General features: G+C 43.1%; 1 protein-coding gene across 12 annotated transcripts in view; it reads left to right on the forward strand.

The window, feature by feature from the left end:
- RALYL (RALY RNA binding protein like) overlaps positions 1-19,474 on the forward strand; it is a 641,697-nt gene that overhangs the window by 505,777 nt on the left and 116,446 nt on the right. For all 12 annotated transcript variants that reach the window (XM_029063800.2, XM_029063806.2, XM_029063802.2 and 9 more), the window contains one exon: positions 13,378-13,453. In XM_029063800.2, the coding sequence (XP_028919633.1) occupies positions 13,378-13,453 (76 nt within the window). The remainder of the gene's footprint in view (positions 1-13,377; positions 13,454-19,474) is intronic.

Genomic DNA, 19,474 nt, shown 5'->3' on the forward strand with positions numbered 1-19,474 from the left:
CAGTAAGTGCTCAATAAATACTATTGATTGATTGATTCCTGACCACTGTATTAATCACTTGGAAGAGTACAATAGACTTGAAAGATTTGATCCCCGCCCACAAAGCTTTTTCAGTCCATCAGAGGAGGCAGGCACTACTATGAATAACATATAGGAGGAAGGAATGGACTCTAAAGATATGAACTTATGTTCTATGAGGGGAGGACCCTTCAGTGCTTAGAGCAGTGCTTGGCATGTAGTAAGTGCTTAAAAATACCATTATTGTTATTAGTACTAGACCTGCTAGACTATAAACTCATTATGGACAGGGAATGTGACTGCTAATTCTGTTGTATTCTCCCAAGTGCTTAGTACAGTGCTCTGCAAATAGTAAGCACTCAGTAAGTATGATTGATTGGTTGAATGTGAACACCCAAATTCTTGGGTGAGGCAGATATTCTGAAATGGCATTTGAAGGACATTTAGGATGGGAAATTGAGAGATTAAGCAGGGTAAAAGTCCATCCAAATGGATGATCACCAAAAGAGAAAATTTTGAGGCACCCAAAGCTGGTTTAAAAATCTAAGGCTACTGAACAGGAAGTGTGTTTTCTCAACCAAACCTAGGTCCTCTCATCCTTGATCAGAGAAGAATGTAGTGTTGTCAGTCCTGCCCAAATTCATGACTCTCAAATTGTCTGTCTCTGGCATCTCCTTTACTACATCAGTCGATCTTGGTTTGGGGGTAAAGTAGGAGTTTGATAGGAAGTTGGAATATCTCTTCAATGGAAAATGGAGATAACCATGAGAGTTATTTCCTTTTGTTCTCTGTGACTCCAAGGATTTCCTGCTCAACCTGGGTTCTGGTTTGGGGCATTGTCTCAACAAAATTCAAGACAACTTTTGAGCTTGCAGTCTTAACTACGTAGCCCTCTGGAGCTTAATTTTTGTGGGGAATTTGAGATGTTGGATTTAATGCATTTGTTGTATTCACATTCTGAACATTTCTCAGAAGCCCCTGAGGAATTACTCCATTTTAAATAGCTCCAAGAAATAAATATTTCTGGTGTGGTACCAATGAGCTGATGATTTGAGCCTCACTACAATAATAGATTGTTTAACTTGAAAATTGCATTGAACAATATGGTTTTGGCTACACAAACCATTAGAGAAGATTTTAAGAGGCAGGATAATTTGATTCTAAGCCTCTGGAAGAACATTAATGAAATTCTCAGGAGATCTATTTTTTATTACAGTTATTGCTACTGTGTATTCCTACTCCTTTCTTTTCAAAATTATAAAAGGTGATACAATCTTTTAGAGTAATATAAAGGGGAGTTAAGCTAATGTGTTGTCCACTGCTCCAAACAGAGACAGGTCAAGTTCCCTAAAGCACTTTTGTCATTTCACTATATATGTGATTAGCTGGCATTGAATACTGTTGCTCTTTGGTATTCCACTATTTGGAATTCCACTATTTCTAGTGGAAAGAGCATGGGCCTGGAAGTCAAAGGACCTAGGTTCTATTCTCAGCTCTGCCAATTGCCTGCTGTGTGACCTAGGTCAAGTCACTTAACTTCTCTGTTCCTCACTTTCCTCATCTGTAAAATTGAGATTCAACACCTGTTCATCCTCCTACGTAGACTGTGAGCCCTATATGGGAGAGGGTCCATGTTCAAGGTGATTAATTTAAATCTACCTCAGCATTTAGCAGAGTGCTTGATGCATAGTACGCACTTGACAAATGCCATCATTTTATGAATCAGCTACACAAGAGTGGAAGGAAGGGAAAGGAAAGGTTAGACCCTCTTAGGAGAAGTGAGAGAAGCCAGAGAATTGCATTAGGAAGGAATCTCCAGTACTGGGCAGAAGATTTTTGTGCACGTTACCCCTGGATAATTGTCATTTTCTTGTCCTGGGCTAATTTTCCCCTTGGAGTAGTCCCCCTGTCCACACAGTTACATTCCCAGTAAAGGTAAATCTCTAAAGACTGACCTCCTCAGCAGGTCAACAGAAGAGTTTCTTCATTTCTCAGTTGGAAACTCAATGGAAAGATGGGGAACTCAGCTGGCAGTGACCCCTCCCCATTGGGAAGCGAGGGTCTCCCCAGAGAAAAGTTATTGCTGAGGCTGAAAGGTCAGAGCACAGAGGGCTACAAAGGAGCTCTCAGTAACAGACCAGAGAACTTCATTCAGTGGAAAGATAGGTCTGCTTGCATGTAGAAAAGCAGTGTGGTGTATTGGATCGAGCACGGGCCTGTGAGTCAGAAGGTCATAGGTTCTAATCCCGGCTCCACCACTTGTCTATTGCATGACCTTGGGCAAGTCACTTCACTTCTCTGTGTCTCAGTTACCTTGTCTGTAAAATGGAGATTGAGACTGTGAGCCCCACATGGGACAGGGACTGTGTCCTACTTGATTTGCTTATATCCACTCTAGTGCTTAATATAGTGCCTGGCCAAAGTGAGCACTTAACAAATACCATTATTATTATCATTATATAACTGTTGCTTTATAATAAAATTGGGAAAATTTTGAACATTAGTACCTAATTTGGAAAGTTAAAATGGTAATTGTGGCATTTATCATGTGCTTACTATCCTGCTAAGTGCTGTGACATGGTCTAATGGCAAAACCATGGGCTTGGGAGTCAGAGGTGGTGGGTTCTAATCCCACCTCCGCCACTTGTCTGCTGTGTGACCTTGGGCAAGTCAGTTCAATTCTGTAAAATTGAACTGAGAAAAGAGAATCTCCCATTCTCTCCTAGACCCCCTCCAATCTGGCTTCCGTCCCCTCCACTCTACCGAGACTACTCTCTCTAAGGTCACCCATGACCTCCTTCTTGCCAAATCCAATGGCTCCTACTCCATTCTGATCCTCCTTGACCTCTCTGCTGCCTTTGACACTGTCGACCATCCCCTCCTCCTCCATACCTTATCTCACCTTGGCTTCACGGACTCTGTCCTCTCCTGGTTCTCCTCTTACCTCTCTGGCCGATCATTCTCGGTCTCCTACGCTGGAGCCTCCTCCCCCTCCCATCCTTTAACTGTTGGAGTTCCTCAAGGGTCAGTTCTTGGCCCTCTTCTGTTCTCCATTTACACTCACTCCCTCGGTGAACTCATCCGCTCTCACGGCTTTGACTACCATCTCTACGCAGATGACACGCAGATCTACATCTCTGCCCCTGTCCTCTCCCCCTCCCTTCAGGCTCGCATCTCCTCCTGCCTCCGGGACGTCTCCACCTGGATGTTGGCCCGCCACCTAAAACTCAACATGAGCAAGACTGAGCTCCTCATCTTCCCTCCCAAACCCGGTCCTCTCCCAGACTTCTCTATCACCGTGGATGGCACGACCATCCTTCCTGTCCCGCAGGCCCGCAATCTCGGTGTCATCCTTGACTCGTCCCTCTCGTTCACCCCACACATCCTATCCGTTACCAAGACCTGCCGGTTTCACCTCTACAATATCGCCAACATCCGCCCTTTCCTCTCCACCCAAACGGCTACCTTACTATTACGGGCTCTCGTTATATCCCGGCTAGACTACTGTGTCAGCCTTCTCTCTGACCTCCCTTCCTCCTCTCTCGCCCCGCTCCGGTCTATTCTTCACTCCGCTGCCCGGCTCATCTTCCTGCAGAAGCGATCTGGGCATGTCACTCCCCTTCTTAAACAACTCCAGTGGTTGCCTATCGACCTCCGCTCCAAACAAAAACTCCTCTCTCTAGGCTTCAAGGCTCTCCATCACCTTGCCCCTTCCTACCTCTCCTCCCTTCTCTCTTTCTACCGCCCACCCCGCACGCTCCGCTCCTCTGCCGCCCACCTCCTCACCGTCCCTCGGTCTCGCCTATCCCGCCGTCGACCCCTGGGTCACGTCCTCCCGCGGTCCTGGAACGCCCTCCCTCCTCACCTCCGCCAAACTGATTCTCTTTCCCTCTTCAAAACCCTACTTAAAAATCACCTCCTCCAAGAGGCATTCCCAGACTGAGCTCCTCTTCCCCCTCTACTCCCTCTGCCATCCCCCCTTTACCTCTCCGCAGCTAAAGCCTCATTTTCCCCTTTTCCCTCTGCTCCTCCACCTCTCCCTTCCCATCCCCACAGCACTGTACTTGTCCGCTCAACTGTATATATTTTCGTTACCCTATTTATTTTGTTAATGAATTGTACATCGCCTTGATTCTATTTAGTTGCCATTGTTTTTACGAGATGTTCTTCCCCTTGACGCTGTTTAGTGCCATTGTTCTTGTCTGTCCGTCTCCCCCGATTAGACTGTAAGCCCGTCAAACGGCAGGGACTGTCTCTATCTGTTGCCGACTTGTTCATCCCAAGCGCTTAGTACAGTGCTCTGCACATAGTAAGCACTCAATAAATACTATTGAATGAATGAATAAAAATAGGAATTGAGACTGAGAGCCCCACCTGATCACCTTGCATCTACCCCAGCACTTAGAACAGTGCTTGACACATAGTAAGCACTCAAATATAATTATTATTATTGTAAGTTTATCAAATCAAACTGATAACTCCATCCAAACTGCTCCCATATTAATTCAAGCACTTTTCTTATTCCACCTTGATTATTGCATCAGTCTCCTTACTGATCTCCTTGCCTCTTGCCTCTCCTCACTCCAGCCCATACGTCATCCTGCTGCCCAGATTATTTTTCTAAAAAAAATTTTGTCCATAGTTCCCCACTCCTCAAGAGCCTCCAGTGGTTCCTCATCCACCTCCACATCAAACAGAAATTCCTTACCATTGGCTTTAAAGGACTTCATCACCTTGCTCCCTCTTCCTACCTTACCTCACTGCTTTCCTACTATTCAATTCAGCCCACACACTCCTCTCTTCTAATGCTAGCCTACTCACTGTACATGGATCTCACCTATCTCACTGCTGACCTCTCACCCACATCTTGCCTCTGGCCTGGAATGCCCGCCCACTTCCTATGTGATGGATGATCACTATCCCCACCTTCAAAGACTTATTGAAGGCACATTTCCTCCAAGAGGGCTTCCTGGATTAAGTCCTCATTTCCTCTTCTTTCACTCGTTTATTCATTAATTCAATCATATTTATTAAGTGCTTACTGTGTGCAGAGCACTGTACTAAGCACTTGGGAAAATACAAAGTGCCTCTGTGTCATCCTTGCACTTAGATTTGCACCCTTTATTCACTCTCCCTCAGTCCCACAACATTTATGTACATATCCTTCCTTAATTCATTTAAATCTATTTCTGTCCATCCCTTAAACTGTAAACTCATCATGGGCAAGATATGTGTCTTATCAGTTTTGTTATATTATACCCTTCCAAGGGATTAATGCAGCATGCAGTAAGCACTCAGTAAATATGATTAATTGAGATAAGTCACAGTTTCTGTCCCACAGGAGCTCAGCTTCTATTTCATCCCCACATTACAGATAAAGAAACTGAGGCCCAAAATGGAAAAGTGACCTGCCCAAAATCACACGGCAGAGTTATGGCAGATTGGCACTGGAGCCTGAGTCTCCTGATTCTCAGTTCCATGTTGTCGTTTCTTCCACATATTATAGATTCCATCTAGTTATATCTTAAGGATTCTGCATTCTGTTGGTCACCAATAAATCATAGATACTGTATGTCCATTCTTTCAGGATTTTGTATCCCATCTCGCATTGTTGTAATTCTGTCTGATAGTAGCTGTTTGTTTAGTGGAATGATGGGATTTGCTACCCCACGCAGGATTCATGAAGTCCAAATATGTTGGCAGCTTTTCAATTTGTCATTTTCCAACCTACTGACCGCCCCTAATTTTGATAGAACCCAACCTTGTTTCCAATCGACCCAATAAGGACAAAGTGTAGGGGCAATTTTTTCCAAGATCAGCAGACTAAGAGGTGGGAGGAGGAAACACTCTCCTATTTCTTCAAGGGTGCAAACTTCTTTAGGGCAGGGGACCTGTCTGGTGTTTCTATTGTACTTTCCCAAGCAGTCAGTTCTGTGCATTGCACCTGATGCATTATTCGCTAAATACCATGATTACACCTAAATTGCTGAACAGCCTTAGAACAACAGCTAATCCATTCAAATTGTTATGTTTGAGGTATCCCTCATCTTCAAGAACTGAATAGAACCCTTATTTCACAGTGGATTTTAAGACACTGAAAGGCATGTATAAAATAAAGCAACGAAGAAGACATGAAAAATGTTTTTCATTGGGCTCTCAAAAGAGAACTATAAAATATAAACTCCATCTATCAGAGCAATATCAAACCAAATGAAACTCATATAAGAAATCAGATATAAATTACCCAGAAAACTTGCAGGCTATTACATGGAATTTAATTACATGACTCTTTCACCCTCTCCATCAATATCAGCATAAATGTATATATGAGTCTTTTAATATGGTAGGCATTATACAGAAAATACAAAGACATAACACCTGTCTTGAAAGAGTTCCTAGACCATTGACTCCTAATGAGGCAAAATGTATAAACATCTATCATCCTTTTTATGTCATTTTTTCTATTTTTTGTATAGAAAGAAAAGTTCTGATTTTATTTTGCCTATTTGCAATAATTATTCTTCTGAGCCTTATGACATACCAAATACATCAAAATAAAAATGAAAACTCTGTCTGGCTTATTAAAGGACAGGTCACAAAAGGGTAAAAGTGAATGACAGGATTTAAGCTAAGTTTACCTTTGCTGCAAGAATAACTATGGGTGCTTGCCTAACTGTTCCCATGAACTACATCTGGGTTCACAAGAAAAGTGAAAGGCAGAGTAAAGGCAGTAATTCTGAAAATGCTGATACTGAGGGAAAAGGCAAGGTTAAGAGCTTGATTGGGCCAAAGTCAGCCAAGCAGAAATAACTTCTGGAAGAGAAAGTATAGATCTCCACCTTAGCAAATTTGCCAGAGGAGTTGCTTTGTTGCATCTTATCTTTCTGGTTCCATTCACGTCACTCCTCTAACATCAACATACTTACTGGGCCTTCATCTCATCTATCTCACCGTCGACCCTTGCCTACGTCCTGCCTCTGGCCTGGAACTCCCTCCTCTTTCATATCCAACAGTCCATCTCTCGCCACCTTCAAAACCTTCTTTAGCCTCACTCATTTCCTCTACTCCTTCCTCCGTGTCACCCTTGCACTTCCATTTGTATCCCTTGCTCACCCCACCTCCCTCAGCATGCATGTACTTATCCATAATTTATTTTATTGTCTGTCTCCCCCTCTAGACTGTAAGCTCATTTTGGGCAGGGAACATGTCTACCAATTCTGTTATTTCTACTTTCCCGAGAGCTTAGTACAGTGCTCTGCACACAGTAAGCACTTAATAAATATTATTACTACCACCACTGAGTCTGAGTTCTGAGCCATATTTCTACTAGGCCATATTGTTTCTGGATGACAGTAGGAGGCTTGAGGGGTTCCTGCTCTTCCTGGTGGGTAGTGACAGCAGTGGAATAAAAATGGAAGGGGAGTCTGCCCCTTCCCAGTGGTCTAGCAGTGGAATGTTGGGAGACTGGAGGCGGCCGCATCTTTTACAGGGGTTGAAGTGGAGCTTTATTTCCATAAATCAACATGAAAGAGGTCCATTATGTAACTTTTGGGGTTACAGAGTAGCGAGTAGCTGCCTGAAATATACAAACTGGTTGTAAGTGTTGATCGGGTTCAAAGAATAATTAATCTCTTATCCTCGAGAAACGCATCCTATTCTCATATTCTCATCAAGCACTAGAAAAGATTCAGACAAAAATATTAGAACGAATCCACTTCAGTGGATGCAGGCACTCCTCAAAACACTTGTCATTACCCTTTTAACAATTCAATTACAGAATATAGAAATTTAGACTGATGTTTCTCTTTAATGAGAGTGAATGCTTCAGAGTGGCGATGAAAATGTGTTTTCAGTTTAAAACTACTGTTTTTATGGTGGAGAGATATTTGATTGTCCTGTATTTGGATGTGAAATTGACTCTATTTTGCCCTTTTGGATTAAAATGGGCCATGAAATGCATGAGGTTCTTCTAAGGCTAGCCTCCTCAATGAACCTTGGTTTCATCTATCTCACCATCAGCCTCTTACCCATGTGTTCCCTCTGGCTTCTGGAACTCCCTTCCCCTTCATATCCAACAGAACACCACTCTCTACACCTTCAGAACCTTTATAAAATCACATCTGCTCCAAGAGGCCTTCCCTGATTAAGCCTCTTCCCGCTCTCTTCTTCATTGCTATTGGAGTTGAGAAGCAGTGTGGCTCAGTGGAAAGAGCCCAGGCTTGGGATCAGAGGTCATATGTTCTAATCCCGACTCTGCCACTTGGCAGCTATGTGACTTCGGGCAAGTCACTTAGCTTCTCTGGGCTTCAGTTCCCTCATCTGTAAAATGGGGATTAAGACTGTGAGCCCATATGGGACAACCTGATTACCTTGCATCCCGCTCCCCCAGCGCTTAGAGCAGTTCTTGGCACATAGTAAGTGCTTAACAAATGCCAAGCACTTACTGTGTGCCAAGCACTGCTCTTATTATTATTATTATTATATCCTTCAAGCACTTGATATTCACCCCACCCGCAGCCCCACAGCACTTAAGTATGTATTTGTAAATTATTCTGAGGTGTGTCTCCTTCCCTAGACTGTAAACTCCTTGGGGGCAGGGAACACGTCTACCAACTCTATTGTACTGTACTCTCCTAAACCCTTATTACAGTGTTCTTCAAATAGCAAGAACAGCATGACGTAGTGGAGAGAGCACAGGTCTGGGAGTCAGAAGCACTGGGTTCTACTCCCAACTCTGTCAATTGCTTGTTGTGTGATCTTGGGCAAGTCATTTAACTTCTCTTTGCCTCAGCTATAAAATGGGAATACCTGTTGTCCCTCTTACTTAGACTGTGAGCCCCATGAAGGACAGGGACTATGTCTAATGTAATTAACTTGTACCTATCCCAGTGCTTAGAACAGTGTTTGACACATAGTAAGTGCTTAAATACTATAGAAAAACACCATTGATTGATTGATTGATGAGGTGCTGGCACACACTGTGAAGTCAAGTGCAGGGTGGCTTAGTGGTAAGAGCACGGGCTTGGGAGTCAGAGGTCATGGGTTCTAATCCTGGATCCCTCAACCTGTCAGCTGTGTGACTTTGGGCAAGTCATTTAACTTCTCTGTGCCTCAGTTCCCTCATCTGTAAAATGGGGATTAAGACTTAGAGCCCCACATGGGACACCCTGATTACCTTGTATCTATCCCAGCACTTAGAATGGTGCTTGGCACATAGTAAGCATTTAACAAATACCAACATTATTATTATTATTATTATTAAGTGCAATTTTCCTCTCAGAACAATAGAAGCAGCATGGCCTGGTAAAAAAAAAAACCACAGACCTGGGAATCAGAGGACTTCTGTCACTTACCTGCTGTGTGATCTTGGACAAGTCACTTAACTTCTCTGTGTCTCAGTTTCCTCATCTGTAAAATGGGGATTCCATCCCTATTCTCCCTACTAATGGACTTAAGCTCCATGTGGCACAGGGGCTGTGTCCATCCTGATTATCTTGTATCTATTCCACTGCTTAGTACAATGCTTGGCACATAGTAAGCACTTAAATGCAATCAATCAATCAGTGGCATTTATTGAGCACTTACAATATGCAGAGTGCTTTATTAAGCACTTGGGAGAGTACAGTACAATGGAATTAGCCGATACATTCCCTGCCCACATTGAGCTTACAGTCTAGAGGGGGAATCAGACATTAAAAGAAATTACCAATCCATCAATGGTATTTATTTTATTGAGCACTTACTGTGTGCAGAGCACTGTTCTAAACACTTGGGAGAGTGCAATACAACAGAATTAGCAGACCCATTCCCTGCCCACAAGGAGCTTGCAGTCTAGTTGCAATTCACCTCTACTAGAAGACAAGTGGTCTTCAGTGTTTGGGGGTGCCTGGTGAAAAGAAGCTGAGAGAATCACCTGAAACATCTTTCTGGGTCACAGGGTTAGGGGGATTGATTGAGTGATCCCTTCCAGTCCTGGTAACTGAGGTCCTCACTTTTCTTTCCTCCAGGCTAACTTTCCACAACTCCCTGCACTTTTCCCCTTCACCTTTTGTCCAACCTGCCACTCAGGTTTCTCCTCCGTGAGAAAAACCATAGCCTATTCCTGCTTCTTCCTGCTTCTCATCATCCCCTTCTTCTTCCCCTTTCCTTTTATTCAGTCTTCACTGCAGATTCCTACTCACTTCTGCTTCCTTGGTGCCAGTCTATTTCCTTCCTCTCTTTTGCCCTTGTTCCTTCCCATCCCTGACCCCACTCTCTTTGCCCATGAGATAATACGATAATAATAATAATGACGATAATAATAATAATAGCATCTCTGTGGAGTTTGCCTCTCCCCGACAGCATAGCACAGCACAGAAACTCATTGTAGCTAGCAAAGAAGCTTAAAGGTGCCCAGCAGTCCAGCTCTCTAATCCTTTCAGTCTCATAATGCAGTCAAGCCCAGTGGGAGGGAGGACTGGCCATACAGACCAGGCATAAAACCTATCCACTTTTCTTCCTCCCCAAGCTTTTCAGCTCCTCTTTCCTCTTCACATACCCCCACCCACCTCAGCATGCACCTTGGCCACATTGGACTTGCAAATACCTATTTTAGAGTACCAATTTATCCTGAAACCAAGTCAAATTATTTCTGATAAAAATACTATAACATTTAAAATCTGGTCTTGAAAAGCGATTGAGGTCGTGGAATAAATCTCCATATATTTACTGAGCCTAGTGTGCAGTTTCCCTTATCGTCTGAACTCACCCATTTGAGCATTAAATAGATCTCAAGTCTTCAAAATGGGAACATGAAAGAATTTTCAATCCTGTGGGGATCAGATCAGTGTTAGATTGATGTTTATATCCTATGGCTGATCTCTGTGGGCCGCCATTTAAAGCTGAACAAATGCACATAGTAAAGATAGGAGGTTTTCTTTGAACTAACTTTTGGAAGAAATATACCATTTCTAAAGGAAAGTAAGACCGGGGAGATTGAATGTGTCATTGGGAATTGAGTGAGCAACCTCTATCCCTATTCTTCAGTGCCCCTGAAACAGCCTTGAGTTGGTGAAGCAGAGGTGAAAATGGAGCAGGGAAAGCAAGCAGCAGCCAACTGACCAACAAGCCCAGCTCCTTATGAAGCAGGCCCACATGGGGATAAGCTAGCTTCAGGTGGGGCGATTGTAGAGGGGACAATGAGGGAAGGGAGAGTGACATTTGGCCACCCCATGATGGGGAAAAATTTACTACCTCCTCTTGTTCTATATCAATCAATCAATGGTATTTAATGAGTGCTTACTGTGTGCAGAGCACTGTACAAACCAATTGGGAGAGAGTACAGGACGATAGAGTTGGTAAATACAATTCCTGTACTCAAGGGTTATGTTATGCTAGTGTGTTCATGCTGGGTGTGTGTGTAACTAATGATGTCATATGAAACCCTCACTGAACCACCAAACCTAAAATCTTTCTTTGGGGATCCGTGCTCCCCACCCTCCTTACCCCGTAGTCAATGCATTCCCCTCTCAGGTCCCTGTTCACATAGGCACCCCTTCCACCCCAGCAGGAGGAAGACTAGGTGCTGTCAAATTTTTAACCCCACAATGCCCCAGAGCTGTTCCAACCCTTCTCACCACAACCTGAGGCAACTGCCGTTTTTAAAAAATAGTTTTTAAGTGCTTACTATGTGCCAGGCACTGTACTAGGTGCTGGTATAGATCCACGCTAACCAGTTTGGACACAGACCCTGTCCCACATTGGAGATCACAGTATTAATCCCCATTTTACAGATGAGCTAAGTGAGACACAGAGAAATTAAGTGATTTACCCAAGGACACAACAGTAGACAAGTGGTGGAGTGGGATTAGAACCCAGATCCTTCTGACTCCCAGGCTTGTGCTCTATCTACTAGGCCAAGTTAGTAGCTGCCTCTCTTACTTCCCATCGTCAGATGTTCCTGAAACGCCGCTTGCTCTCCTTTCCATGGACCTCAGGAGTAGGGGGCTGGCTGCCCCCTTGGAAGCCTTGGAGCAGAGATTATGGCTCAACAAGACCAAAATAAACCTATCAAACAGCTGAACTAGCCAATTGTCCACACCGGTTCCAAACAACCATTGTTTTGGGGAGCCCTGTTTATTCTTCTGCTTCCTTTTCATCTCTCTCTGGGGAGGAGGACAGAGACCTAGCTATATTGAGCTCAAAATTCTTCCCATGCAAGTCATTCCACATAATGAAAATCCTGTCAGAACCGTAGCAATTTCTTCAGGAGCGTCAATGGTACATTATTGAAAATGAATGCTGAGATATTATCTTTGACAGCCTTAAGCCTCAAATTTTTTTTTTTTACTTATTAGATACAATTTTATGTCATCAGTTTAAAAGTGGTCAAGGCCAGGTTTGACGCCCAGATAGACCACGCTCAGTTTCTGAAAATGTGATCCCCGGACATTCACTCTGGTTCCTAGTGAGAGCTCCTCTTGCTCAACGTGACTCCATCTTCTTTTTCTGGACTGCTTACACTGGGATGGCTTAGTTTATTCCAGGAGTAAACGTGAGAGTTGGGGCCACCGAGTGTACCGGGAACCTGATTGTACACTGGGAAAGGGGGAAGTCAGATGGGGCAAGTCCCCAAAAGCCTGCCTTCCCCAGCTTTTTGAACAAAGAGAAAGAATTAGGTCCTACCTGTGGATCTTGGGAGGATACTGAATAGTCTTTATCCTTGGTGGTACTCTGCCACTTGCTCCTGTAACATTACTGCATTATCTGGTGCAGACCTGAGATCTGATTGGATGTGTCCACTCCATTCCCACATGTCTTCCTTGGGTGCCTTGCTGGGAATAAGGGATAGGGGCTACCAATTATAGCGGTTTGGGGAACAGCCATGACCACGGTCTTCATTGGTCCCACTTTGGTTGGCTCTCTCTCCACAGCTAAAGGGAAGTGGATGTCCAGCTGAACTTACTGAATTTGCAACCACTGAATTGGGTTCCTTGAAAACAGGCACTTCACAAAAGCCTTGGGGACCCTAGTGTTCCTGTTGCCCTAAGTCATTTCTTGGGAAGTCACATAATTGATGCTTCCAGGGATTGATACTGATTAATAATAATGGAATACACATTCATAGAGGAGACTATGAGAAGTCATCCAATCCAACCCCCTGCCTCCAACCAATGAATATTTGCTATTTCAAAGATCTCCAGGAATGGAGTCTCCGTGCCCCCTATCTCATATCCTATTCCAATGTTTTATCTCCCTGACAATCCAGAAGTTCTTCCTTATTTCCAGTTGAAGTTTCTCCTGCTGAATTATTCATCAATACCATTCTCTGATGTGTAGACCCATGTCCCTCTTTCATCTGTATCTCATGCTCTATTTCAGATATCAACATGGCTGGAGAACCGAAACCTTACAGACCTAAACCTGGGAACAAGAGGCCCCTTTCAGCTCTCTACAGGTAGGCTAATCTTCATCGCGAGACACAGCAATGAAATGAACCATTTTGGTGTTTGTGTTATTCATGTGAATTGGAAAAAACTACAGACTCTGTGATCTGTTGGGAACACTTGTGCAGCAGGATGGAAGGATGTCAGAAGACAATCTCACTGTACCACCCTGTTCGGGCCCTCTCACCTCAAGAACCACAGCTTTCCACTGAGCCTGTGTAGGGGACAAGGCAAAAATGTCTTATCCACTTGAGGATTGGCCTCATTTTTGTTCTTCATCATTCAGAACAAACTGTAAAGCTGGAATGACTTTGCCTATTTCTCTTGAAAAGCAAGATAGAAGTAAGCAATAAAGTACTGTATGTAGAGTTCAACTGGGTCGAATATAATATATATGTATATATAGAGAGAGAATATATAGAGAGATTTTAAAACAAGGAATGATATATAGAGAGAAAGTGAGAAATTATATATTGAGATATTTGAGAGTCAGAGAGAGAGGGATTACCTGACCAGAATAAGGCTAGTGATCAGAAAATGTTAGCTGACTCTGAGGAAGTGCTAAAATCAGGACAAGTAGCAATAGTGAGAGACTTCAGTTATCTTCCCAGGCATAGGCTACATAATCCATCAAGATGAGATGTGAAGATAGGAGTTTGGAAGAGAATAAATGAATGTTTTGTGGCACTCCTTGAGAGGAAGTGAGTCAAGTGGGTGGAGCAGAAGATCAGCACTCAGGAGATCCAGAATCTGCCACTTGCTTACTTTGTTAATTTAAGACAAATCATTCAACCTCAGTGAGCCTCAGTCACCTCTGAAAAATGGGAATAAGACATCTGCTCTCTGTTATGGGCAAGGGAACGGGTCTACCAACTTTGTTATATTGTACCCTCCCACACAATAAGCGCTCAGTGAATGCCACTGATCGATCGATTATACTTCTTGGATAGTATCAACACCCATGCCCATTGGGCTCGCCAGTTGTTCCCGATAATAACAATTATCTACACCCCCTACACCCCCATTCCTTGTCCCTAATGACCTGACTACCAACTTTATTGAGAAAATTGAATCTATCAGATATGATCTCCCTAAAATCTTCCCTGCTTCTCTCCAGTTCCTCCCTCCTCCTGCCCCTTCTTCAACTTTCCCTTCCTTCCGAGAAGTATCTCAAAAGGAGACCTCCTGTCATCTCTCAAAATCCACCCCCTCCACCTGCACATCCTACCCCATTCCTTTGCACTTTATCAAAACACTTGCCCCCTCCCTTCTTCCCTCCCTGGCAGACATCTTCAACTGTTTGCTCTCCAATGGCTTTTTTCCCTACTGCTTTCAAACAATCCCAGGTCTCCCCATCCTAAAAAAATCCCTCCCTTGACCACACATCTCCCTCCAGGAATCGCCCCATCTCCCTCTTACCATTCCTCTCCAAACTCCTCAAGTGAGTTGTCTATACTCACTGCCTCAGTTTCCTCTCCTCCAATTGTCTCCTTGACCTACTCCAATCTGGCTTCCATCCAGATTGCATCCTTCTGCAGAAATTGCCCTCTCAAAGGTCACAGATGATCTCCTTACCAAATTTAATGACCTCTACACCATCCTAATCCTCCTCGACCTCTCAATTTCCTTTGACACTGTCGACCACCCCTTTCTCCTGGAAACATTTTCCAACCTCAGCTTCACTAACACTGTCCTCTGCTGGTTCTCTTCCTATGTCTCTGGCTGCTTATTCTCAATCTCTTTCACGTGTTCTTTCTCTGCCTTCCCTGCCCCACCCGCCTCACTGTGGGGGTCCCTCAAGGTTCAGTTCTGGGTCCCCCTCTATTCTCCATCTTCACCCACTCCCTTGGAGAACTCATTCGCTCCCATGACTTTCATTATCACCTCCATGCAGATGTTAACCAAATCTGCAACTTCAGTCCTGATCTCTCTCCCTCTCTTCAGTTTCCCATTACTCCCTGTCTTCAAGATATCTCTACTTGGATGTCCTCTCGTCACCTCAAACTTAACATATCCAAAACAGAACTTATCTTCCCACCCAAACCCTGTCCTCCTGCTGACTTTCCCATCACTGTAAAGGGCAACTCCACCCTTTCTGTCTCATAAACTCATTACTTTTGAGTTATCCTTGACTCCTTTTTCTCATTCAATTCAATCTATCAGTAAATCCTGTCTCTTCAACCTTCACAGCATCACTAAAATCCACCCTTTCCTTTCCATCCAAACTATTACCATGTTAATCCAAGCACTTATCCTATCCTGCCTTGATTACAGAGAACCAGCGTGGCTCAATGGAAAGAGCTCGGGCTTGGGAGTCAGAGGCCATGGGTTTGAATCCCGGCTCTGCCACTTGTCAGCTGTGTGACTGTGGACAAGTCACTTCACTTCTCTGTGCCTCAGTTACCCCATCTGTAAAATGGGGATGAAGATTGTGAGCCTCACGTGGGACAACCTGATTACCCTGTATCTACCCCAGTGCTTAGAACAGTGCTTTGCACATAGTAAGCGCTTAACAAATACTAACATTATTATTATTACTGCATCAGCCTCGCCTCCTTGATGACCCCCCCGCCTCCTGACTCTCCCTACACCCGTGCATCTGCTGCAAGGATCCTTTTTTTTACAAAAACTTTCAGATCATGTTTTCCTACATTTTCAAGAACCTCCAATGGTTGCCTATCCACCTCCTCATCAAACAGAAACACCTTACCATCAGCTATAAAGCACTCAATTTCCATGCCCCTTCCTACCTCACCTCTTTTTTCTCCTTCTACAGCCCAGCCCACAAATTTCGCTCCTCTAAAACCAGCCTGCTCATTGTACTTACATCCCATTTATCTCATCACCATCCTCTTGCCCACATCCAGCCTCTGGCTTGGAATGCCTTCCCTTGTCATATCTGACAGTTACTCTCCCCACCCTTGAAAGCCTTATTGAAGGCACATCTCCTCCAAGAGCTCTTCCCTAAATCCTTATTTCCTTTTTTCCCCAATACCTTCTGCATCACCCTGACTTGCTCCCTTTATTCACCCTCCCACCCCCAGACTTATAGCACTTATGTACATATCTGGAATGTATTTATATTAATATTTGTCTCCCCTCTAGGCTATTGTTCATTCATTGTGGTCAGGGAATATGTCTGTAATATTGTTATTATACTTTTCCAAGCACTTAATACAGTGTTCTGCACACAGTAAGCACTCAATAAATACAATTGATTGATTGATTGAGGCCTATGTCAGACCAGGATCATGTCTGTTGTGATTATATTGTATCTACTGTGTGACTGTGGGCGAGTCACTTAACTTCTCTGTGCCTCAGTTCCCTCATCTGTAAAATGGGGATTAAGACTGTGAGCCCCACGTGGGACAACCTGATTCCCCTATGTCTACCCCAGCGCTTAGAACAGTGCTCGGCACGTAGTAAGCGCTTAACAAATACCAACATTATTATTATTATTATTATCTACCCCAATGCTGAGCACAAATGGTCCTTTGCTTGTGATAAGTGCTAAATAAATACCATGAGTGATAACTAGTCCTAGAATCCATTGGGAGAGATAACAACTTGGATTTCATTCTGATTAGTGGACAGAAACTAGGGTAGGAAAGATATGTGCAAAAACCTCTCAGCGATAACAATCAGAAGTCAACAAAATTGGACATTCTTGGTGAAGAGATAAGGCCCCAGAAAAGCCACACACATACACACGGATATTAAATTTTAGAAAAGGAAACTCTGGAAAATTGTGTACCACCTCATTTAAGAGAAAGCTGAAAGGCCTTGCTAAAAATGTGATGTCCTCATAGGTGCCTTAAAAACAGATCCCTAAGTTCAAGATCTATCTTCTGGAGAAAAATAGATGTCCCAACTATTACAGACACATATTCGCAGCTTTCATTCTTGAAGAAGTCTACCAAGGCTGAAATTCACATGTGTGTGTGCGTGTGTGTGTGTGTGTGTTTGAAACTCCTTTAACAGGTACCCACAATCATGATGAACCATGGCAAGTTCTGGCTTCAATTCACAGTAGAACAACTGATATTTAGGGGCACATGAACAGATTTCTCATTCTCTGACACTCCCTTTCTGTGTGTCTCTGTGTCTCTCTGTGTCTCTGAGTTTGCAAGCAACACATTTGAATTGATGCTGTCTTTGATCCATACGATGGCAGGAAGGGTTTCCAATAGAAAATACAAAGTCTTAAAGACATTCTCTAAGGTTTTTTGATTGCTAGATTTCACCTTGCCAGTTTTGCAGCTCAGCACTTGAGAGAAAGACGGCATTCACAAACCAGAATAGTAGTCCAAAAACCTTTTGCCCCAGTCTCTGAACCTTGTTTCAACCTCAGGTAAATGTTGCAAGCCAAACTTAAAGAAATGCACCATAAGTGCTGACTTAGTATCCACTAAATTAGCTCTGCTGGGGGGATTTCTGGTGTGCTATACAATGACCTCTTTTCAGTTTGCTAGGGTGAGGGATAGAACTTGTAAATGCAGCTTCTTTTCAAGCATTTGAAGGGTGATTGGAAGTTTTATAATGGATGTGATGGTGACAGAGTCCTTCACTGAATGTAGAAGAATCAAGTCCTGGGCTTTTATTCATGCGGCTGCAGTCTGCTTTTGGAGTGGACATAGTTCCAGCCCTCTAGGAATTCAAATTCGAATATTCCCCCAGCTGCTAGAATTGCTAGTGAGACAAAATGCCAAAAAAAAGGGGGGTGTTACTATCCAGACCCCAGTTCTACAGAGAGTTTAGCATGATGGCCAGCCTGAGAAAAGAAAGAGTGCCCACCTGTGGTAACAACAGAAAGAGGAGTCAAAAGGGGCCTTTGGACTCACCTTGTGTAAAGTGGATAAATCCAAATCCAAGAGCCATTAAATGCCATTGATCAATTGAATGATTGAGTGGTGCAGGAAATCAGTGATTAAGGATGCATGGGAAATGCAAACTTCTGATTCTAGATCTAAGAACCAATAATTAGAGAATGGATATGGAAGAACCATAGCTGCTAGTAATTGAATATAACAGGTTTTATTCAGTTTGGGGGCTGCTGATGCTGCATTATTAGAGCGCGGTTGAAATAGTCCACAACAGTATCAGATTTATGAGTGTGGACTACAGTCTTAGGATTCAGAGCAGAGAATGTGATAAGAAAAAATTGCAAGAGGTAAGTGATGAGGTTATGACTCTTAGCAATAAGAATGAACTAACATAGCAAAATTAATGGTGGAAGAGGAAGTGTTGGAAGTTCTTAAGGATTCTCTTATCGAATGTAATACACACCAGTAGCGGCAGCTGTAAAAGGGAACGATTGTGAACTGTGGATAATTGTGTGTGAAATAGCATTTTAAGTTGTATTGCTTGGTGACTGTTGTAGGCTTTTCAGGATCCTGCTCTTATCCATACCATATTCTGTAGTTAGCATATTACAGGGGAATATAGGCATTATCACCATTTTCGATGGAATGGAATGGAAAGATTATTTCATTTTAACTTTTTGGCTTTGCCGAAGCAGTGCACTTTTTTGTGAGGTGTTAAGAAATTGTCATTTGGCAAATTCACATATCCATCCTCATTTCATCCTTTTGGAATGACAGTAATGGTTGCTGGGTTTCTGGGAAATGGTCAGCACATTGACAAAAATGATACTTCTGCCAATACCTATGTATTATACTGTCATCTCTATTACCAGAAATTCAGACCATTCCAGAACTACAACCATATAGTATATGAGAACTAGTTTGTATTTGTTTAATTTTTTTAATTGAGAGAGAAAAGGGAAGAGATTGCCTCTTTGTAGTGTAGATGGTAACTTCATCCCAATAGAGAGGGGGAAAAAATGATTATTGCTCAGAAAATTGAGGAAAGAAAGTGTAAATTATGAAAGTGGTCAAATATATTCTGTATAATGCAACCACTGAAAACTTGCTATATTTTAAACAGAGAAGTTTGTCGGGCACTGAAGAATGAACTGTCAGATCAGCATGCTGTAATTTTTAACTAGGAAGAATGAAGAGCAAGTTTTATTT

This window comes from Ornithorhynchus anatinus, chromosome 4 (assembly GCF_004115215.2).
Source record: "Ornithorhynchus anatinus isolate Pmale09 chromosome 4, mOrnAna1.pri.v4, whole genome shotgun sequence".
In the NCBI taxonomy this organism is placed as follows: domain Eukaryota; kingdom Metazoa; phylum Chordata; class Mammalia; order Monotremata; family Ornithorhynchidae; genus Ornithorhynchus; species Ornithorhynchus anatinus.